This window comes from Hibiscus syriacus, unplaced genomic scaffold (genome assembly GCF_006381635.1).
Source record: "Hibiscus syriacus cultivar Baekdansim isolate YM2019G1 unplaced genomic scaffold, ASM638163v2 tig00117048_pilon, whole genome shotgun sequence".
NCBI classification, from domain to species: Eukaryota; Viridiplantae; Streptophyta; class Magnoliopsida; order Malvales; family Malvaceae; genus Hibiscus; species Hibiscus syriacus.
Genome location: NW_024063538.1, coordinates 4,425,647 through 4,450,272, shown reverse-complemented (window position 1 = coordinate 4,450,272; position 24,626 = coordinate 4,425,647). Strand labels below are relative to the sequence as shown.

Genomic DNA, 24,626 nt, shown 5'->3' with positions numbered 1-24,626 from the left:
ATGGCAACCAGGGCATCAATGGACACCAAAATTGCTATCCTCCTTGCTGTTTTGCTCTCTTTTGCAGCGTCGCCTTCGCGCTCTAGGCTCTCGTTCGACTTCTACGTGACATCATGTCCCGCTGTGGAGTTCATCGTTAGCAACACGGTCAGATCAGTTTCCTCTTCCGATCCAACCATCCACGGGAAACTACTTCGCTTGTTGTTACACGACTGCTTCGTAGAGATCAGCTCGGATATCGGGTTAAAACATCTTTTATCACCATGAATGTTGCATCTTGCATGTGTTAGTTTATCTGAATTATGGTTGCTATGAATGTTCAGGGTTGTGATGCATCAATACTATTGCAAGGAAACGGAATCGAGAAAAACGATCCGGAAAATACTTCTCTTCGGAGGATTCTAGGTCATCAATTCGGCTAAACGGGAACTCGAAATCTTCTGCCCTGGAGGCGTTTCTTGTGCTGGTTGCATTGGCTGCAAGAGATGCTGTTGTTTTGGTAAAAATCTCTAATCTTCTTCCTCCATATCTGCATGCACTCTTAAATCCGAGGGATTAAACATAATGATCATGGAACAGGCGGGCGGACCTGCATTTCCGATTCCGACCGGAAGAAGAGACGAAGAATATCGAATGCTGCAAAACGTCAGACTAATTATTGCAGATACAAGTTTCACCACGAATGAGATGATCGAGCTCTTCAAATCTAAAGGATTATCTCTTGATGACCTTGTAACTCTATCAGGTATTTCATTCAAAAATTTAATTGAATATTTTAATAGTATTACAGTTTGATTCATGATTTCTTTATTCCTTTAGTTCATCATTCATTTTAAGTTTATTTTTATCAAATTTGAACTACATGCCCCTAAATCATTATTGATTATCAATGTATATATCTTTAACTCCCTTTTTTATAATAATTTTTTTAGCCCTTCAACTTTACATGATTTCTTCTTCTTCTTTTCCAAATCATCCTTCATTTATTTTATTTTTTATTAAATTTGAATCACATGCTCCTAAACCATTATAAAATATATATGTATATTCAATTCTTTTTTTATAATTTTTTTTATTTATTTTTAATGCGGTCTCTCAACTTTGTATTATTTACTCATTTCTTTAATTCATTATCCATTTTAAGTTTATTTTTACCAAATTGAATTATATGCTCTTCTATCACTACATAACACATTTATACTCACATCAATAATTTGTCCTAAAAATACATTCTTTGAATAATTATATTATAAATATATTTTATAATTCTAGATTGTATTTGATTTATTAAATAAAATTACAATATGAAAAAAAAATATAAAAATTTGTGTATATCTTATATGTTTAAAAAAGTTGATAAATTGAAATCAATTCATATCATAATATTATAAATAATTACAATTAAATTTGTATAGAAACTCAAACAACCCGACACAAATTTTATAAATACGACTTGAAAATTTTAGATAAAATGTAAGTCATAAAATACCATTCATGAATTCGAATTATTTTGACTCAGCTCGGATTTAATTGAATGCTTACTCTGACTATGCTTCTGGCTTTTAAAAGTGCTCATACAGTAGGATCAGCTCACTGTAACGCATTCAGTGACCGATTCCGAATGGACTTGAAGGGAAAGCTAACCTTGATCGACAAATCACTAGACTGTAGCTATGCAGAACATCTTATGAAGAAGTGCTCATCAGATTCGAGCGCGTCGAAAACCGTCGACAATGATCTCGAGACGTTCGCATTCGATAATCAGTATTACAGCAATCTAGTGGCTCACAAGGGATTGTTTCAATCGGACTCGGTTCTCATAGAGGATGGAAGAACGAGGGAAAAAGTAGAAGCTTTTGCAAATGACCAAGAAAGCTTTTTCATGAGTTGGGGGGACTCGTTCTTGAAACTCACTTCCATTGGAGTTAAAACGGATGATGAAGGCGAAATCCGACGGTCTTGTTCATTTGCTAATTAGAGGTAAATATATATTGTCTTCCTTGTGTAGCTTGTATATTTCCAGAGAAATCTAATGCAAGTAGTTCAATGAAATAGACAAGGGTTTAGGTATAAATCTATCATTATATTTTGTTGGTATTTTAGTCATTAAATTTTCTAAACTTATGAATTTAAATATTATAAAAGGGTCGTTACCAAGTTTATAATAATTATAAAAGTTTTTTAGATTTAATTAATATTTTATAACAATTCAATAAAATTTATGGTTAGGTATATAAATGATCCTTTGACTATAAGGTCTAGTTTTCTTGAATTCTCCTACTATTAAAAGTTATAAAATGGTCATTGACTATACGGTATTGTTTTGTTGAATCCTCCGACTATTAAAAGTTATAAAATGATCCCTGGCTATACGGTGTTTCTTTGTTGAGTCCTCCAACTATTGAAAGTTACAAAATGATCACTCAATTATTCATATGTTCTAAATCCATCCTTTTTCGTTAAAAATTATGGTTGTCTGAGATGGATTTTAACATACTCGACTGCGATATGATAAAAAAATATTTTTAATGATGCAAGCAGTGACCTCAAAGTGACTGAGATTATGGGATTGTTGCTGACGTGTATGGCGCCTTTGGTTCTTTATTGGATGCCACAGATTTTGGGTTTTTATGGATATTCATTGGGCGACGATGGCCATTTTGTTCTTTCTTTATTGTTGCATTTTATTACGAGTCACTTTGGTATAGTTTTTAAAAGATTATTTTTAAAATAATTTTTTAAAAGTGTAATTTAGAATTTAATTATTTAGAATTACAGTTATAAAATAATTTTAAAAGGATAAAATATTTATAGATATTATGTTGTAAATTGAAAATATAAAATTATATTTACACTAATATATGAATATATCAATTTAAACTATAATAAATTCAAATTTTATCACTTTTATTTTAATTTTGTTGCCCAAATAATTAAATGGAAATAAAAAAAATTAAAAATACAGATATTTAAGAATTACTTTAGAATATTTGTTATTTGCATGTGAAACTCTTCATGAGAAAATAACAAGTTTCATCAAATATAATAAATAATTAAAACTCGTCATGTCCTGGGTTTTATAAAATTTTCTTTCAGTTCTAATGATGAATTTTATTTTTTAAATATGTTTTATGAGACTTATAATTTCCTCATGATGAGTTTCACATACACGATAGTAAGTGATCTAGATCCTAAAAATAATTCTCAAATATTTGTATTTTTAATTTTTTCAACCCACAATATTTCCAATTTTCACTGTTTATATTTCTTTTTTTAATTTATTTTCCTCTAATCAAATGACGATAAAATTAAGAAGAAAATAATTTTCTAAATGAAGTGTCAATACCTGATTATATATTAAATTTATTTAATTAAATTAGAATTAGAATTAAATTGATAAAATATATTAATATTGAGGATTAAATTTATAATCGTATCAAAACTTTTAATAGCCACATTACCTCCTCGTAAAATGTTAATTTGATCATGCCACTTAAATAATTAAGAGATGTTATTGATAAAGAATTGTCCGTCCAGCTAAGTTAGTAGAGCGTAAGACTTTTAATTTTGTGGTCGTGGGATCGAGTCTCACGGTGGGTAATTCATAATTCTGACTGTTGGAGGTCTTCTACGGAAGCTGCTCTCAACCTGACGTTGGGTAGTCTACTATTCTACCTCCCCTCACCTATTATATATGATAATAGGGTCAACTAATTTATGTTATTGATAAAATTTTAATTGATTATGTAAATGAAAAAACAATAATTAAATGGTCAGAATAGTTTACGTTTTCCCCCAAACTTATTTACAGATATTTAGCTTATTGATAAAGAAAAATAGAATTAAGCGCAATAATAACGTAGCCAAGGCAGAGAGCAGAGAGCAGAGAGCAGAGAGTTGGGGAAAGTAAAGGAAATGAACCCCAATCCGCAATCCAGCGACGGCAAGCACGATGACGACTCTGCCCTCTCCGATTTCCTTGCCTCTCTCATGGATTACACTCCCACTATACCCTTTCTTTTTCTTCAATAATCAATTCTTCTTCTTCTTCTTCTTTTATGTTTCTAACGATTTCTCAACTTTCTCTGTGGTTGATTCTTGGCAGATACCTGACGAATTGGTGAAACATTACTTAGCCAAGAGTGGTTTTCAATGCCCCGATGTTCGATTGTAGGTGCTTCTCCCCTCTTTTTTTTCTTCTTAATTCTCGTTTTATGATCTTTGGATGCCTAAACTGAAGTTTGTGGAAAATTGTTACTTTCTTGGTTCTCCTGGGTTCGGAGAAATGTTTTAAATCTTTTATCTTACTTTAGCCGATTAGCTCTGCCTGGGGTTACTCATCTTTCTTTTAGTTGGTTCTAGGGTTCCCAAAAATTTGAACCTTTTATGAGCTAGCTTGTCTATGTATGAGTTATTTTGCTTGGATCCTGGGGTCTTGGGCAGGGGATTCTCTTTAATTCGAGCATTCTTTTACAGTACACAAGATGGATTGAGGTTCACATTGTCGATGTGTTAATTCCTTTTTGTGTGATCCCGTTTGATTCTTGTTGAGCATTTGCAGAATAAGGCTTGTTGCTGTTGCTACTCAAAAGTTCGTTGCCGAGGTTGCTAGTGATGCACTTCAGTATGACACCCAAAAACATTTGAATTTTATCCCACTTTTGTTCTTTAAACTACGAATAGAGGAAGCTTTGAAATTTATTGATGTTATATATCAATTGGAAGTAGGACACTTTGTGGAGATGACCAAGTTCGAGTGTTCTTAATTTATGTTGATTCATCAAATATTTCTTTCTGTGCAATGGGAATATGTTAAACAACTGAGTAACCTTTTGATTGGTTTAAGTTTGGATTTCGTCACGTTTAGTTCATTAAGTTTGCTTACAATATTTTACTCCTAATGTTAGGCATTGCAAGGCAAGGCAGGCTGCAGTCGTCAAGGACAAAAGGGACAAGCAGCAAAAGGTGATTACTTATGTTTGTTTTTAAAGATTCTTGATCTCTTTTGGCTTGTCTGACTCTCTGTTGGAACATGATAAGCGTCTAATCTTGGTGATGGATGATCTCTCAAAATCACTGCACGAGGTAGGCACTGAAATTTTATACTGCCTCTTTTTCTGAATGCCAATAATTATTTTCTGATTTCCCTAGTTTGTAGTGAATGGAATTTTAGCACATGCTAGAGCATTAAGTTGTAGCCTCTATAACTAAATAGCTCATTCAAGGGAAATTTAATTGTCCATCTGATTACAGATCATTTGAGCACAGAGGTTTGAGCATTATATTTTATTGTATGTAGGAGCTGATTGTTCTTTAACATAATATCGTCGAAATTACAGTGACAGATGTGTGATGTAGCTGCTTAGGCATACACAGAATATTCTAATAACTAAGTGGGTTATTTTGCGATCCTTTTGATGATGGTCAAAATTTTCTCATTCGCATTGTTTTATGTCTTTAATGAATAAGAGTCTTGATTTTGCTTAGCATTTTCATTTGTATCGGGAGTAATTGTTTTACTTTGTTTGAATGAGCAGTACGGGGTGAATGTGAAGCATCAGGAGTATTTTGCTGATAGCCCATCGACCGGGATCGATCCGGCTTCTAGAGAGGAATAGTTGGAGTTGGACCATGTTATTACATGTTTGTATTTAGTTGATCTAACTTTTTGAGATGCTATTACTTGTGCTACCATAACATAACATGCTACCCACTTCTCATCAACATAATATGTGTTGCCTGTTGAATATTAAGGATGAGTAATACATATGACAATTTGTCCAGATTTATGATTCTTATGAGCGACCAAGGAAAGCTATATTTGAGTTGGTTTGTTTTTATATTCTTTATAGTATCATTTGTGATGGTGGTGTTCAAATGGTGGTCTTCACATGGATCATGTTGGACCTTCACCTCCCTGCTCGATCCGATCATGGACTGAATCGGTCATACTACAACATTCTAGCCCATACCAGAGTCCTGATCATGGACTGCATCGATCTAACTACACCTATTTCCGGAATGATTGTAATACTGAGAGGATTCAACAACTTCCATGGAGGGAATATCCCTGGTTTGAGTGAATGAGGAAGTTGGCGATGAAGATATACTAACCCCCTACGTATTTTATTTTAGGGTAAACTTTTAGTACCACAACTATTACCTTTGTTCTATTCTGGAACGTAAACTTTATTCTTTTTTAAATTATATTTAACGTTTATTTTAGGTTTTATTTGATACTCGTTAAAGACTTAATGATGATGTTGATGTGTCATCATAAGATTACGTCACGTCATTAATGAAAAAAAATTAAAATGTCATGTCTGTAGTTTATTAATTTTTTAATGGTGGATATTAATTTGAAACTTAAGCTAAACGTAAGGTATATTTTTAAGAAAAACAAAATTTAAATTAAACGTAATGATTATTTTTGAGAAAAAATAAAATTTAAATACTACTTTACCTTTTATTTTATTCTATTAGGAGTATTCCGCTCAAGCAAGTTTTGCTATAATATCTAGTTTTCAACATCTTTTTCTTCCACTTATCCGATACCTTAATTCAAAACCAACTTTGATTTCCAATTTTATTTTAAACTCAGCAAGTCTGATTGTCTAATAATCCACTTTGATTCATAATATATATATATATATATATATATATATATATAGAGAGAGAGAGAGAGAGAGAGAGAGAGAGAGAGAGAGAGAGGGATAGAGAGAAATATTTTTATAATTATAATTTATTAAATTAAATATTATATATGCCTATTTTAAGGATAACATAAGTGATTGGAATTAAAATACGTCTTGTCTTGTTGCTAAAGAGTATAGTTTTCAGTGAGCTTAACTTGTCAAACATAAGGTCCATTGAATCAGAACTGCATTAACTATTGTTTTGCTGTTTTTATTTTTGCTTGCAAGTATCAAGTGGACACTTCACTTCCTCTTATTAATATCTGTATAGATTTAAGTTCTTAAAGGAAACTCACCAACTAACAACCACATGATCAACAAAACTAAGATTTGAGACATCATTATGTCTCCATAATAATTTTTTTAAAGAGGAAAATCTTTATATTCCCATGGCATCCAGGATTATAGCAAACTTAATACAATCGGATTTATCAAAGTAAAACCAATACGGATTGGGTCTCGACAAAATCCAATTTGCTAGGGAGTGAACCCAATTCGCATCACGATTTATAAAAAACTTTAAGATCACAATTGCTGGTTAGATATTTTGTGCTTCGTTGAGCAACAATGTGATGGTTGAAACATCCTCTCTTCTATTGAAAAGTCTATTGACAATGGAAATTGCATCGCCTATAATAATGGTATCCATCCACCCATTCTCGATTGTGAATTTAAGCCCTTGTGTAAAAGCTTCCATTTCCGTAGATTCTGCCATGAAAGGTGGAGTAATTTGTCGGCACATGCCCCCAAGCACCATACCGTTGTGGTCTCTGGCCACAATGCCTATTGCTGACATGGTTTTCGTTGTGCTAAAAGCCCCATTGACATTAATCTTAACTCCATTTGTCTTAGGACGGCTCCAAAATGTCAGTTTCATCGAGCTCTGTGAGGGGGTGAGAAAACTTCCAATTGAATTGGCTTCAACAAAATCAACACAAAGGCCCCACGCGGCCACCACCATATCCCTATCGTCTAGTAACTCTTCATCATGGAACCATTTGTTCCTTCGGTTCCACACGTTCCAGAGTAGCACCATAAGTCTAGCTAGCCCAACAGTGTCCAACTGAGTGCCTGTCCATTCCAACTAGTCCTTACACTTGTTAGTCGATGATTGAGGGATTAAGCCCTGAGATTTCGAGGATGACACTTGTCTTTGGGCAATTCTTAAGAGCATGGATCGTAGTTTCCAATTCACTCCCACAAAGGGGACATGATCCTTTAGATAATCTGGCCTTCTTCAATTTTCTCCTGGAGGGATTGCCTCGTGGCACACTTCATCCAAAGATCCTAATTTTAGGCAATGTAGGCAATTTGATGAGGGTTTTCTATTTCTTTCCCTGTTCAGCGGGAAGATCTTTCTAAAAAAAGAAGCCAATTGTACCTTGATTTCGCTGAATAGCATCCGGTGTCATATTGGCTCCAAATCAATCTATCATCATGGGTGGGGGTAATGAGGGTTTCGAGGACTCTATTCACATCTTCGGGGATGAGCAGTTGTTGGATCCTTACTTCGTCCCATCTGGGGACATTTGGAAGCATAAAGTCAGAACATTTAAAAAGGAGAATCCTCATTATCGCGGTAAAAGCTCATCCAACTTATCGGAGATACATCCCCATTTATGAAAGAACATTTCAGCCTTCCCTTGAAACCTAATAATCCAAAAGAAGCCATCTTTCAAGGAGTATCGTTAGATTTGGCTTGAAATTAAGTTGGCAAGTTGGAAATTTCATCTTGGTTGGTGGCCAACTTATTAGAAATTTCATCTTGGTTGGTGGCCAAACTTTGAACATGGGAATTTCATATTTTTTGGCTAACTTGTACACATTGGAAAATTGTTTGGTAGGTGGCCAACTTATTTTTCATGTTTAATCCCTAAAATATTAGGTTATTTATAAGTTTAGTCCTTAAAACTCAAATATAAATAGGCCTAAGTATTTCATTATAAATCATCCCAAAAACAAGTTCTCTCTTTCTCTTGTATTCTTTATTCTCCCACTTTGTGAATTCTAAAGAATTCCATTTGTTGTAATATTTGTTGATAGTGAAGTTATCATCTGGTGTGGTGCCCGAGGAGTAGACGATATTCTCATCGAACCTCGTAAATTTGGTGTGTTCTCTCATTTATTGTTTTTATTCGGTTTTTTCTATTGTGTTTCAATATTCAATAGTTTGACAGGTTTATCCGCTGTGCAACATTTGGTGGTTTTGATCTTAACATTTTAGGTTGATTTTGAAACTACGTTCGTGTGGGAAATAACCCGATTTCCCCAACAATTTGCATCAGAGCTTCGGTTGAGGTTATCATGGTGGTTCTGTTACTGAAAAGATACAGTTCGTGCTATTGAATATTGTTCGTTGGAATTAAAATGCCAAAATACGGATCAGTTGAGACATCAAGCTCTTTATCTGGATCGGTGAGGAGGATGATGTCAAATGCAAATTTCTTGTTCGATGGATCCGGTCATTTTGCATGTGGCAAGGCGAGGTGTTAGACGCTTTATTCCAACAAGGTCTAGACATCACCATTGAGGAAGAAAAGCTCGAATATATGGAGGAGAAAGAATGGGGAACAATCAATCGTTTGGCGTGCAACACGATTCGATATTGTCTTTCCAGGGAGCAGAAGTATGGCTACAAGAACGAGACTTCTTCAAGTAAGATGTGGAAAGAATTGGAGGAAAAATTCCTAAAGAAAAGCTCTCAGAATCGTCTCCACATGAAGAAAATATTGTTCAGATTTGATTATCAACCAGGCACCAGTATGAATGAACACATCACTGCGTTCAATGAGCTAGTGGCAGACTTATTGGGCATGGATGAAACCTTCAAAGATGAAGATTTTGCCTTGATGTAGTTGTCATCTCTTCCAGATGAATTTGAGCACCTTGAGACAACGCTACTTCATGGTAAGGATAATGTTACCCTTAAAGATGTAACTGCTACTTTATATAGTTATGAGCTCAGGAAGAAAACCAAGAAGGATAGCAAGTACGAAGCAGCGGAGGCCATGGTGGCAAGAGGCCGCTCAAAAAGTCAAAAGCCAAAGTAGAGAGGGAGATAAAAGTTGAAGTCCAGACTGGAAAAGATGAATGTGCCTTTTGTCATGGGAAAGGCCATTGGAAGAAAGATTGTCCGAAGCTGAAGAAGAAAGGAAAAGGTGCTCCAGATGCATGTGTTGCAGAGCATAATGCAAATGACTCTGATATATCATTGGTTGCTTCATCAACAACATTCCATTCAGATGAATGGATATTAGATTCAGGTTGCATCTATCATATGCCCCCTAATCGGGAGTGGTTCTCCTATTTAGTAGAACTAAATGCAGGAGTTATTTATATGGGAAATGATAATGCCTGTAAAACTGTTGGGATAGGTTCAATTCGATTGAAGAATCAAGATGGATCAACCAGAGTTCTGACAGATGTCCGATACGTGCCCAGTTTGAAGAAAAATCTCATCTCGTTGGGAGCCTTGGAATCCAAAGGCTCAATAGTCACTATGAGAGATGGAGTTTTAAAAGTCACATATGGCGCACTTGTGATGATGAAGGGCATCAGGAAAAATAATTTGTATTACTATCAAGGTAGTACAATTATTGGAACAGTTGCAGCAGCTTCCGGAGGTGATGATTTGGACGCAACCCAGTTGTGGCATATGCAGTTGGGGCATGCTGGAGAGAAATCCTTGCAAATTCTAGTAAAGAAATGATTGTTGAAAGGTGCAAAGGTTTGCAAATTAAACTTTTGCGAGCATTGTGTTCTGGAAAGCAGAAGAGAGTGAAGTTTGGCACCACTATACATAATACAAAAGGTATTGTGGATTATATTCACTTAGATGTATGGGGTCCTTCAAAGACACCGTCTTTGGGAGAAAACCATTATTTTGTAACTTTTGTAGATGACTTTTCCAGAAGAGTTTAGGTGTATCCGATGAAGTCTAAAGATGAAGTGCTTCGAATTTTCCTGAAATGGAAAACTATGATTGAGAACCAGACTGGTAGAAAGATCAAATGTCTTAGGACGGACAATGTAGGGGAATATAAAAATGACTCATTCTTTGACGTTTGCCATGAGTATGGTATTGTTCGACACTTCACTATTAGAAATACACCACAACAAAATGGGGTGGCAGAGCGTATGAATCGAACAATATTGGAGAAAGTTCGATGTATGTTGTCTAATATTGGGTTAGGCAAGGCATTTTAGGCTGAGGCTATGACATATGCTGGTCATCTCATCAATCGTCTGCCGTCATCAGCGATAGGAGGAAAAATACCATTGGAGGTATGGTCTGGAAAACCTGCTACTGATTATGATTCCTTACATGTATTTGGATCCACTGCTTATTATCATGTGAAGGAATCCAAGCTTGATCCGAGAGCAAATAAGGCTTTCTTTATTGGAATCACCCATGGAGTGAAGGGATTCCACCTTTGGTATTTAGACACCAAGAATATAATTTGTAGCAGAGATGTTACCTTTGATGAATCTACCCTAATAAAGAAGGTAACAAATGAAGCTGTCCAGACAAGTAGTACTCCGCAGCAGGTGGAGCATACTCTAAAACAGGTGGAGTTTCAGCAAATGATGATCCCAGAAGCTGATGCAGCTGATTCTTCAACTCTAATAGAAGAATCAGAAGATGAAGATGTTCAAACCCAAGAACTATTGGAGACACCAGAACCACTTGCAGTTACAAGACCAAGAATAGAAATTCGTAGACCTGCTCGATTTGTTGATATGGTGGCATATGCTCTTCCAGTTGTTGATGATGATATCCCTTTCACCTACCAAGAAGCAATATAAAGCTTGGAAAGTGATAAGTGGAAAAGTGTCATGGATGAATAAATGCAATCTCTCCAAAAGAACAACACTTGGAAACTGGCTCAATTATCGAAAGGTAAAAGAGCAATTGGATGCAAGTGGGTATTTGCAAAGAAAGATGGATCTCATAGCAAGAAAGATGTTTGCTACAAGGCACGGTTGGTAGCTAAAGGCTACTCTCAAAAGGAAGGGATCGACTACAATGAAGTATTTTCCCCTGTTGTGAAGCATTCCTCCATTAGAATATTGTTGGCCTTGGTAGCACAGTTGAATTTAGAGCTAGATCAACTTGATGTAAAGACGGCTTTCTTGCATGGTGATTTAGAAGAGATCTATATGACTCAGCCAGAAGGATACAAAGATGGTGGTCGTGAGAAATGGGTTTGTAAGCTGAACAAATCGCTATATAGATTGAAGCAATCTCCGAGGCAGTGGTACAAGCGATTTGATAGCTTTATGAGGAGGCAAAAGTACACTAGAAGCAAATATGATCATTATGTGTATTTGCAAAAGCTTAAAGATGGGTCTTTCATTTATCTTCTCTTGTACGTTGACGATATGTTGATCGCTTCGAAGAGTCAAAAGGAGATATACAAATTAAAGGCTCAATTGAATCAAGAGTTTGAGATGAAAGATCTAGGTAAGACCAAGAAGATTCTTGTTATGGAGATAAGCAAAGATAGACAGAGAGGGAAGCTTTTTTTAACACAGAAACATTATCTGAGAAAGGTATTATAATGTTTTGACATGAATGAAAATACCAAACATGTAAGTATCCCACTAGCTTCTCATTTGAAACTTAGTTCTCATCTCCTAAAACTAACGAAGGATGAGAGTATATGGAAAAAGTTTCATATACTAATGCAGTTAGGAGCTTGATGTATGCAATGGTGTGTACACGTCCTGACATTTCGCAAGCAGTTAGAGTTGTGAGCAGGTACATGCATGATCCTGGAGAATGACATTGGCAAGCTGTGAAATGGATTCTACGGTATCTCCAACAAACCATGGATGTTGGTTTAGTTTTTGAACAAGATGAAGCACTTGGTCAGTGTGTGGTTGGATATGTTGATTCCTATTATGATGGTGATTTGGATAAGCGTCGATCAACTACTGGGTATTTGTTTACTCTTGTTAAAGCCCCAATAAGTTGGAAGTCTACATTGCAATCTACGGTGGCCTTGTCTACTACAGAGGCAGAATACATGGCAGTTTCAGAGGCTGTAAAGGAAACAATTTGGCTTAACGGGTTGATGGAAGACTTGGGAGTTGTTCAAAATCACATTAGTCTCTATTGTGACAGTCAGAGCGTTATTCACTTAGCTGAAAATCAAGTCTACCATTCAAGGACTAAGCATATCGACGTGAGGTATCACTTTGTGCGAGAGATCTTTGAAGAAGGAAATATTCTACTTTAGAAAATTACGACATCAGAAAATCCTGCAGATATGATGACCAAGGTGGTAACAGTAATCAAGTTCAATCATTGTTTGAACTTGATTAACATCCTGAAAGTATGAACACCTTCGGGTGTGTGACGCTTGTGAGCGCAATTAGAGGCACTACAAATTTGGGGAGTTGAAGAAGTTGAGTAGGCTTGGTAATTTCAAGCCAAGGTGGAGATTTGTTAGATTTGGCTTGAAATTAAGTTGGCAAGTTGGAAATTTGATCTTGGTTGGTTGCCAAACTTTGAACATGAGAATTTCATATTTGGTGGTTAACTTGTACATATTGGAAAATTCTTTTGTAGGTGGCCAACTTATTTTTCATGTTTAATCCCTAAAATATTAGGTTATTTATAAGTTTAGTCCTTAAAACTCAACTATAAATAGGCCTAAGTATTTCATTATAAATCATCCCAAAAACAAGTTCTCTCTTCATCTTGTATTCTTTATTCTCCCACTTTGGGAATTCTAAAGAATTCCATTTGTTGTAATATTTGTTGATAGTGAAGTTATCATCCGGTGTGGCGCCTGAGGAGTAGATGATATTCTCGTCGAACCTCGTAAATTTGGTGTGTTCTCTCCTTTATTGTTTTTATTCGGTTTTTTCCATTGTGTTTCAATATTCAATAGTTTGACAGGTTTATCCGTTGTGTAACATTTGGTGGTTTTGATCTTGACATTTTAGGTCAATTTTGAAACTATGTTCGTGTGGGAAATAACCTGATTTCCCCAACAGTATCACAAGTCGAAAGTCATTGTACTTTTCTTCTCCCCGGCTGAGTTGAATGATGTCAACCCCTGCTAACTCCAACATTCATACTCATACATCTTCACAACCCCTCATTCTATTCTATCGTCGAAATACAAGTCTAGTTCGACATTGAATATTTTTACTTCCAGGCATATAAATCTAGATCGACCTAATTTGAGTTTTGAGATGTACGGAAAACATTCAATATTGATTTTGGATTCAATTATAATATTGTATGTTAAATTGTTAATGACGTAAAGAGATGGTAATTTCTTCTCTATTTTTTTAAATCATCAAACTCCTTCAATTGTTGTTGTCAGTCAATTGCCATCCATTATAGATCTCCATTTTATGACATGGCCAATATCAAAATGTTTGTCGATAAAGATATATCTAAATATTGGATGTTCTACTGCTTTGATCTCTTACGATGATCGTTTGGTGAGATTAATTTTGAGGTATGTTATTATCTTCTTGAAAGAAAGTTTCTTATCGTATATATTTTTGAACAAACAACCCAAACTCCTCAAATTCAAGAAGACTCCCAAACTCCAAAATTATATATTTTTTGTGTTTAATTTCATGACTTTTAAAAGGTTTTAAGAAAAATGTAAATCGATAAAGTGTCAGAGGACAGTAAGACGAGTTTTTTGGTATCTAAGATGGCCGTAAAAGACATAAAGAATGATGATTTTCGAGGGAAAAAAACAGGTGAAAAATCTTTAATTTTAATGAAATGAAGAGGAACCAAAAATTAGAATTAAATGTTCGAGTCAAAGTATTTTAAAGTACTAAAATTGATAGAAAACTGTATAGTTTAAACTAAAAAAAATACATATTTACAATTTAAACGGTCCTGATCCGAAATTTCTCAACTTATAGAAGTGAAGGTCCAAACAGCCTCAAAAACGGCGTGGAAGTAGGCATAAATAAAGAGCTTCTCCTTCAATCCTCATAGCAAGAACCCAAAATTCCTTCCTTAAGGTATAAACGCAAAATGCTCTCACGCCACTTTGTTCTACAAATCATTTCTTACTTCTTTTTAAACAAATGCTTTGTTAATTTTGCATGAATTTTGGGTTTTAGAGTGAGAGTAAATCTAATATGAAAATAACAAGTTGGTTTACAAAGTTTGATTGTTGAAAAAAAAATCGATGAAGAAGAACCCTAAGATTGGCGTAGATGCATGCGGGTAGAGCAACGTTGGATTCGAATTGATTCCTGCAATTCATATTCGCGCTTTTTGTTCTCGCTTTGGGGGCTCCTCATCTGATCAAGAACACGGCCTCCAGATACTTTGAAGTCGACGCCGATTTCGATCGCCGACTGACAATGCCTTCCATCCCCATCGACGACGATGTCTCCGCCAGCGCCGTTTGCTCCAATCCCGCCCCCAAGAAGTGTTCGCGTTGTAAATCAGTTCGTTATTGGTACGTTACGCCTTTTCTTTTTCTCTTATTTAAAAGTTTTTGTTTCTTGTGCGATCATCTTCCATTTTGCGGCGGTTATTGCTGTTTTTCACTTGTTAGAGCTGAAGTTTTCTTTTTCGATGCGAGGAAAAGTTAACTGGAAAGTGTTATAATTGGAGTATTATTGTTTTAAAATTTTCAATACTCTTTTACTATTATTGTTGTAAATCTATTTAAGTTAAAAGTTTTAATCTATTAGAGTATGCAATTATAAGGTATTTTCTGAATTATAAGTTAGAAAACTGTTTTTGCAGTGGTTTCCTGAAATTTTGTATAAACAAAAGATAACAAATTATTTGATGCAGAGATGAGTATTAGATCGATTCAAGTTAAAAAATTTCAAGTCATTCGAGTTGACAAGTCATATTTTATATATTAAATTTTATTTAAATTTTTTTCGAGTTAGAGTGTGTTTATGAGAGTCGAGTCAATTCGAATTGTTCGAGTGTTTAAATTTAATATTTATAGTATTATTTGATTCTAAATTTAACTGATTTTCTCTAACAGTATACAATATTATATATATATATATATATCTCTTTGTATTGATATACATATATCTCTTTGTATTGATATACATATATCATGCATTGAGTTGATGGATTTAACTCAAACTTGAAAATCAATTAATTAATTATTAAAAATTTAAAGTTATTCAAATTTTATTTTATAATTCGAATCGTATATATAAAATTTCGATTTGAGTTTTGTTCACTCTAATTTGATGTTTTCTGGTTTATAAGTAAAAAAAATAAAATAAAATTGTTTTATCTGGGCTTTCCTTGATTTTCTTTAATTTTCTTGAATTTAGCATTAACGATGATGTACATAAACAATTAGCCTAGAAAGTTTGATGTTGAGATTTTGATCACTTTATCAGTCAATTATACATAAAAATGCATGTGTTATCAAAAAGATTTTCAAATTTTGCATATGTTGTCCAATATAAGAAACCAGGTCCAAGAACTCTGTTAGAATGCTATTGAACAATGATTTACAAACGCTTTAATTTTTTTAAATAAATGATAAAGTATATAAATGATTTCCTGATTATTAGAAGTTATAAAATAGCCACCTGATTATTCATATGTTCTGAACCGTCCTTTTTACTTTAAAAATTAACGACAATCTGAGTCGTTAACTTATTGACTGAGATATGATAAAATTTCATACTAGATTCTCAAACGATCATCATATCTCATTCAGCATGTTAACATTCAGCTCAAACAATCGTTAAATTTTTAACAAAAAATGACGAGTTTAGAATATATGAATAATTGAGTGATCATTCTGTAACTTTTAATAATCGAAAGACTCAATAAAATAATACTCAATAGTTGAAGAACCATTTTTGTAGCTTTTAATAGCTGGGAAACTCAACAAAGTAATGTCTTATAATTAAAGAATCATTTGTATACTCTATCCTAAATAAAATTAGGTTTCCATTAAATAAAAAAAGTAAGGTATAGTAAAACAGCACAATCCCAACGTAGAAATCCAAAGGCCAGAAAAAAAAAATCAAAATCTTCCCTTGAATTCATGTTTGAATCTTTCCCAAAATCCTAGTAACTATATATCAATAATCTCTGTGTCTCTATTTGAACCTAGGCGTAATATTGATGAGGACGTGGAGATTGAGAGAATCAATATGATAGATTGCTCCGCAAACAATTCTGAATGCATTAACAAATTGCTACAAAAATGATCTAATTACATGAGACCATCTACCTTTCCTGATAAAAAAAACACATCATGATGAATGTAAGACGAAATATCAAACTATTATATCGATAGATAAATTATTGACATAATGTGCTATAAAACAGAAAAAAAAAAACCAATACTTTAAAAATATATAAAAAAAATCAAAACAGAGAGATATTTATTTAAATCTAAATAAAAAATAAAAATAAGAGGGGTGACGACACTTAAGTTAATTTACTCATCATCCGATCCGAAGGGTTTGATCTTATTTCTTTTACTTTGTTTTTGAGCTCCTTAACTTGCCAGCAGGTGCACTGGAAAGATGGGCATAAGACGGAATGTAAAATAAATCCAGCAGCAACTGCTAACACAAAACTGTTTTCCAGAGTTGCTTTGGTTCCTGCTCGTGGAACCTCTAAGATCAGCAAGAAGCCAAGACAGGTTAATCATTAATTTGAAACTTTTGAAAACCATACAAGTAAATTTAGAACTCATAATTTTTTCTTTTTTCAGGTTCTTTTCCCATATAATGAATTTGTAAAACTTTTCAACCAGGATTCCCTCCATGTGGACTCTTAAATTGTGAGAACAGGTTCATCTTTACCATAATTATATTTCTTTGGGTAAACTACATAGTTAGTATCCAACTATTACTTTTGTTTCATTTTGATCATCCAACTATTATTTTTTAATCATGCCTAGTGTTATTTTTTAGTTTCATTTTGGTCCCCAATAATTGAAAAATTAACAGAACTGCTAATGTGGTATTTTTTTTTTAATTTTTCTCAATGATGGTGATATGTCAACATCGTCTTTATTTTTTAACGGTGGCTGACTAAAATGAAACCAAAACATAACGTTATGTATGATTTTAAAACAAAAAATAGATGGGTGAGCAAAATGGAACAAAAGTGATAGTTAAGGTACTAATCATATAGTTTACCCTATTTTTTTCAAGCCTTTTCTTTTGTTAGACTGGATAAGTTTATGTTTCTTATTCTAATCTTTATTTTTTTTCATGTCCGTCCTTTTCCTGTAGTTTCTTTGCCAATGTGGTTCTGCAATGTCTTGTATCTACCCGGCCGCTTGTTGCTTACTTGTTGGAGGAAGGGCATTGGAAAGAATGTAAATTTTAAAACAAAAACCAGAAATTTAAATTACTGTTGCGGTCACGTTTTTAGTTTTGTTGTGTTTATTGCGATTGCAGATATAGCATTGCTATTGCAGTGATTGCGAATATCGTGATCATTCAATAACGGTTTCAGACGATACCGCTATTATTATATAGTGGGTACTATTATAGTAACGGACCACTATTACAGTAGTAGAAGACCGCTATTTAAATCGCCGACTAAAACTGCCACACTCAATGTTCTTGAACAACATCTGACCTATATTGTTATTTCTGGTTTCCAGGCAGACGTAACTGTGTGAGCTTCAAACTCTAGTCCAAAGACCAAGCCAAAGTCGGAATCCATTTTCACCCATTAATAATCTCTCCCGGTTGACTAATATTGGAGGTAATCTTGGTTATGGAAAACAGGAGGATGCTCATGAATTCACCAGGTTTAGCATCTCTCATATTTGATTGCATTTTCTTTTGACACATTGAAGTTAACTAGAGGAAATTGTAGATTTCTAGATTTATTTGTAATTATTCATTCTTTTATTTTCGGATAAGCTACACGTTTAATATCCAAGCTATTATTTTTATTATACTTTGGTGCTTAAACTTTATTTTAAATCGTACATGATGTTTAGTTTAGGTTTCATTTTGACTCTCATCGTTAAAAACTTAACGGAGATATTGACTTGCCATTATAAGGTAATCCATGTTATCATTGAAAAAATCAAAAAAAAAATCACATAAGTAGTTATGTTAATTTTTTTAACGACAGATACCAAATTGAAACCAAAACTAAATATTAGATACGATTTTGAAAAAAAATTATATACCAAAACAGAACAAAAATAATAGTTTAAGTACTAAACGTATAATTTATCTTTATTTTTTCAGGTTTGCGATTGATACAATGCAATCAATATGCCTTGATGAGTTCGGCGGGGAAAAGTCTGTAGATCATAGCTCTCAAGAGACGACCCTTATTCAGCATATATATGGTCATCTGCAGTCTCAGGTGATATATCTCATTTTTTTCTAGGGTGAAGTATAAAAATGGTCTAATAATTATAGGGCTTTGCTTTATTTAGCCTATCAATTAAAAATTATAAAACGATCCTTTGATTATAATGTGTGTTTTGTTGAATCCTTCAATTATTAATAGTTACAAAATAGTCATGTGACTATTCATATGTTCCAAACTCGTTCTTCTTCGTTAAAAAATTGATGACAGACTGAGTTAAACATTAACATGCTGACTGAGATTATGTAAATCACCTTGCTTGGTATTTCTCATTGTTTGAGTTTTGTACTCTGATTTGCTTTATCATCATGTTAAAACCGTGTAGGTGATTTGTTCAAATTGCAATAAGGTTTCAAATCAATATGAAAATATGGACTTAACTGTTGAAATTAATGGAGATGCTTCATCACTGGAGGAATGCCTTGAACAATTCATTGTTAAAGAGTGGCTTCATGGGGAAAATATGTACAAATGTGACGGGTATGATTGTTTCTCCTCTACTTTTTCTCATGATCTATATAATTTAGCTTGTCTGGTTTTGAATTTTAGAGATAAAATTTTACTTATACACTATGTGATAAACTATACATTTTGTTGATGTGTCATTATAAGGTAATGTCATGTCATCATTGATTTTTTTTAAAATGTAGAATCAACAATTCTATTTATTTTTTAATGACAAATGATGAAAATGAAACTGAACGTAAGGTTATGTATGATTTAAAAAATAATTGGATAACTTAAATGGAATAAAAGTGATAGTTGGAGTATTACATGTGTAGTTTATCCTATATGTTTATATAGTACATTGATGTGCAACTGTTTGGTTTAACTATGGTGTTTATTTCTTTTTAGTTGCAATGACTATGTCAAGGCATGGAAGCGGCTTACTATGCGATGGGCTCCTAACATTGTTACAATTGCCTTAAAAAGATTTCAGGTCTAACCTACATCATGCATGTCTTATTTTTCGGGATGAATATATATGTTAATAATAAAAAAAATTTAAATAAGATTGTCACAAATAAAATTTTAAATTGAACATCATCAGTAAAATATATAACTAATCAAAGAAAATTTTTATCTCAGTGTCCACCTCGAATACATATGGATCTGCCACTTAGGCCTGTAAATGAACAGAACGTTCAGCGAATCGTTCATGAACTGTTCGGCTGGAACTTTATTTAGGTTTGTTTATTTATTAAACGAACGAACATGAACAATATTTTTTATTCATTTAATTAAATGAACGAATACGAACAGATAGGGATGGCAAACGGGCGGATCAGGTGCGAATATCCCCTCTCCATCCCCATACACACCTAATATTTTTCAACCCACCACCCGCCCACTACCCATGATGGGTAAAAATTTTCAAATCCACACCCGCCCACGCAGGTACATTCTTAAATCCATCCCCACACCCACTACCCACTGGAGATGTACCCGACTAGACTCACCTGACAGTAAACTTAAGTTATACATAAACAATAAACATAAAAAAAACACATATATTAAGAAACATAATAAAATAAACCAAGGATTATCTGAGTTAAGTGTTAATATAGATCTTAAAGTACATGAAACACCATAATAAAAGACATAATTAAAGTCTAGAAACATAAATGACAAACACATAATGTTTTTGTTCTTTGGCACAACATTCTAAAATTTCAGGCAATACTTGTGACATCTGATACTCCAGTATTACAGTCATCATTCTCATAAAACACCAGTATTGCAAAATACTCGGTTGAAATTTGAATTTGAAAAAGTCGGTTTCAATGGCGTTAAAAATAGAGGTTTGAGAAGCACGAGTGACACTTAATTTTATTCAGTGGCGTTAAAAATGGAGATTTGAGAAGCAACGATCTGACTCTGTTGGCCTAAAACGTGGGTGATCAGTCACAAAATACTGATTTGTAGAACATTAAGAAATTAAGCTTAAAACAAACATTGAGATGAATCTAAAAAATAATTAAAAATAAGTACGAGCAAATAAAAATTAAACTCTTAAAACGAAATGCAGAAGAGCTTAAAACGAAATGACTACGGAAACGACTCTTACAAAAATTAAATTTCAAGTAAAAAGGGAAGAAACGTACCTGAATAAGTTAGAGAGTGGAGACCAGAGGTTTGAAAAATCGGCGCAGTAACGAGAGGTTTGAAAGAAAAAAATTTATGCATAAACTTATCCCTAATATTTGGTTAAATTACAAGTCATATCTTATACAATATTAGGATTTATAAATTAGTCTCTTAAAATTACACCTAAATTCATAATGGTCCAAAATTTAATGGATATTTAGTTGGACGAGTGGATGTGGGGCGGGCGGATGCAGGGCAGGTGGATGGGTGCGGATGCGGGGAGGGTAAGGTCTCAAACCCATTACCCGCCCACTACCCGCGACGGGTACCACTTTCTAAATCCACATCCGCCCACTACCCACTAAAATTATGCCCATCCCCGCTCCAATTGGAGCGGGTGCGGTGCGGAATCCACGAAATTGTACCTGCTTGCCATCCCTACGAACAGAGGGCTTGTTCATTCATTTACGTTCATGAACGTTCGATAATATGTTTGTTCATTTATGTTCATTTACGTTCGTTCGTTTACTTTCATTCGTTTATATTCGTTTGTTTATGTTCGTTCAATTATGTTTAGCCTAATCTCTTTAGACCCATTTAAAATATTAACACTTAATAAATTTTAATCTGATACTCATTAATATTTTAAAATTTAATTAATTTTATATGTTTTTTTGGTCATTTATGTTCGTTTATTTTCATTTACGTTCATTCATTTACTTTCGTTTATGTTCGTTTACATCCGTTCGTTTATATTCGTTCATTTGTGTTTGTTTATCATTTAAATGAACAAACATGAACGAACACGAACAAGCTACATTCCTAAATGAACGAATACGAACAAGAAATTTGTTGTTCGTTTATGTTCGTGTTCGTTTATTTATTCGGTTAAAATTAAACGAACGAACATAAACATATTTCCGTTTGTGTTCGTTCGGTTAGTTTACATGCCTACTGTCACTGGTGGCAGTAGATGCTTCCTTTTTTTGGTTGTTGAAGTTTTGTCTTGTGATCCTGAAATATCTGTGAAAATCTTTGCAGAGCGGCCGGTTTGGAAAACTCAACAAAAGAGTCAGCTTTCCCGAGAAATTAAATATTTCCCATTATATGAGTGAAGATGGAGATGATAGCAATGTATACAAACTTTATGCAGTTGTTGTCCATGTGGATATGCTGAATGCCTCCTTTTTTGGTCGTTATATCTGCTATACCAAATATTTCAGTGGAAACTGCTATAGAATTGATGACTGTAAGGTATTCACTCTCTCATGGCTTCACTCCTCCATTTCTCTTTTCTGATTGCGAGTGTTGCACCTACACGTTTAGTACATAAATTATGAGTATATTAGTTTTATTCAGTTTTGGTCATTCAATTATTATTTTAAAAAAAATTATATATAGTATTACGTTTTAGTTTCATTTTGGTTACCAGCTATTAAAAATTAACGGTGATTTTGATATGTGATCATAAAGTAATATCACATCATCGTTGATTCTTTTTTTAAAAATATCATATCAACAATTTTGTTAATTTTTTAATGGTGGGTGACTAAAATGAAATCAAAACGTAACGTTAAATATAATTTTTTTAAAATAATAGTTAGGTGATCAAAACGGAATAGAAGTGATAGTTAAATACTAAATGTGTAGTTTAACCTAAAAAATCACTGTATGATCCTCTTTCAATCGTCATTACAAAGTGGGGATGACAGGAAGAAAGATATTTTCCTGGATTTTGAGCGACATTTTCTGCCTCATTTCCCAGGTCATGAGTGTTGAACTGGAAGAGGTACTTTCTCAGGGAGCATATATGCTTCTATATGGCAGGTACCTTTTCTCCTCTCAAAAAATTCTGGCACTTGATCTGCTCTGCAGCAATGGATAAGTTGTAAAGGGTTTGTAACCTAGAATTTGATATCTGGAGTGCCTTAATTTTAGTTTCTTATTCTACAAGAATAAAATCCTAAATAACCTCTATTCAAAGGGGGCAATTCTTAGTTATAAAACAAGACAAAATATTCTAATTTATAGAGGTTTAAGAGAGAGCCTGTTCTGATCGTTCATGGATACTGACCCCTTAAATCTTTTCCCAAAAATATTATGGTATACTAAACCGATTAAAGAGGGAATAGACAACATGCATATGAATAATCCTTGTCCTGTACTTTTCCCTGCTTAAAGATGAGTAACTACTTTGAGAGAAATTGCTGTTGCTTTTGTTGTATGTGTATTCATCTTTGCAAGTAGGGGTGAGCGTTTGATCGAATCGGCTCAAAACAAAAATCAATTTTTCGAGTTAAGTTTTGCTCACCCAAGTGCTTCATAACAGTAACCTTATAGGGATCCATTCGTGCAGGGTTTCCGTACGCCCATCGTGTCTTAGAACTTCAAGGACTCGAGGGAAGGATGAACAGAAATCAAGGAAAGCTGCCTTCGAGCATTGTCCGAAGGAACAAATTCAGTCTGCACCTTTAAATGAGTCTGTTACTTCTGATCTTTCTTCAAACCTTTTATTGAATGGTTGTTTGCATTCAGAAATTCCTGGACTTAAAGTTGAGTCATCTACAGGAAAGCATACTAATGCCATTCATCAACATCAGGATGCTGATGTGGATCAGTTAATCTCAAATTCATCTCTTTCAGAGGAACTTCCCTTCTGTAAAAACAATCTCTCTTTCCAGAATGATTCGGAAGTTATCGGAATAAATCGAAATGATTCAGATAAGGTTAATTATATGGACAGGATTAATACTCAGCCATGTTCTTCTCATAAGGAGGTTTGCAGGTTTGACGAAGGTTTGCAAAGTTCATCACTTCCGGAAGAAATAAAAAGTTTCAAGTTAGATTCCGAAGATGTCGATTTGGCCGTTTCCGAAGGGGAAAACCAGCCGTTACAACAGTAGTTTTTCGTTTTCGGACTCTAATTGACCTTACCGGGAGGGAATCAGGTCAAGAGAAGCTGAGACGGTGATGGTGGTTTTTTTTCTTTCTTGGGTAATTAATTTGTTCGTACATGTTTTTGGTCATCGCATGATTGAAAGAAATCAAATACCTATTGTACCAAATTTTTAGATGGCCCTTAACCATATTAGGTTTATACGCTGATTGAAGAATATGGTAAAAATTAGTAGGCGGAGGGATACATTTGCTAGGAAATTTAAGCTCGGGGCTTGTTAGTTTTGCAGCACATTCAATAACACGTTTACCACACCTTTCAGAACGAAGTTGATATTTACAGACAAAACAACAGTTTGAAGAATATAGTTAACGATGAGAAACTATACCCCATACGTAAAAACGATCAAGTTGTGCAACAGTAGATCATTTGTCGGAGGAACGTCCTTTTTCAATCAAGGTGTTGCAAGAATTTGGGGTGCATATACACATCCCTATTGAAGTGTATTGTACTATCTCTGTACATCAAAGACTTCCATAAATCACTTCCGCAGTCGAGGTTCCAGAAGAGCATCTTCGGACATAGGATTTCTGGAGTTGCGTCTCGGGAA

At 34.0% G+C, this 24,626-nt stretch overlaps 2 protein-coding genes and 2 pseudogenes across 3 annotated transcripts; 3 read left to right on the top strand and 1 right to left on the bottom strand.

Annotated features, from left to right (window-relative positions):
- On the top strand, positions 1-12,467 carry LOC120197573 (annotated as a pseudogene).
- On the top strand, positions 3,854-5,749 carry LOC120197737 (transcription initiation factor TFIID subunit 10-like). Of its 2 annotated transcripts, none has more exons than XM_039199154.1 (6): positions 3,854-4,014; positions 4,112-4,170; positions 4,562-4,624; positions 4,908-4,965; positions 5,041-5,085; positions 5,538-5,749. In XM_039199154.1, the coding sequence occupies exons 1-6, from the start codon at positions 3,916-3,918 to the stop codon at positions 5,616-5,618; spliced, it is 405 nt and encodes a 134-aa protein (XP_039055085.1). In that variant the 5' UTR covers positions 3,854-3,915; the 3' UTR covers positions 5,619-5,749. The 2 variants fall into 2 exon arrangements, with proteins under 2 accessions (XP_039055085.1, XP_039055084.1); XM_039199153.1 differs by having other exon boundaries at positions 5,035-5,085.
- LOC120197572 lies at positions 7,234-7,731 on the bottom strand. Its single transcript, XM_039199059.1, has one exon. It carries the CDS (start codon positions 7,729-7,731, stop codon positions 7,234-7,236), a length of 498 nt encoding a protein of 165 aa, XP_039054990.1.
- Positions 12,468-14,897: 2,430 nt separating the features above from the next.
- Positions 14,898-24,023, top strand: LOC120197571 (annotated as a pseudogene).
- The last annotated feature ends 603 nt before the right edge of the window (positions 24,024-24,626 follow it).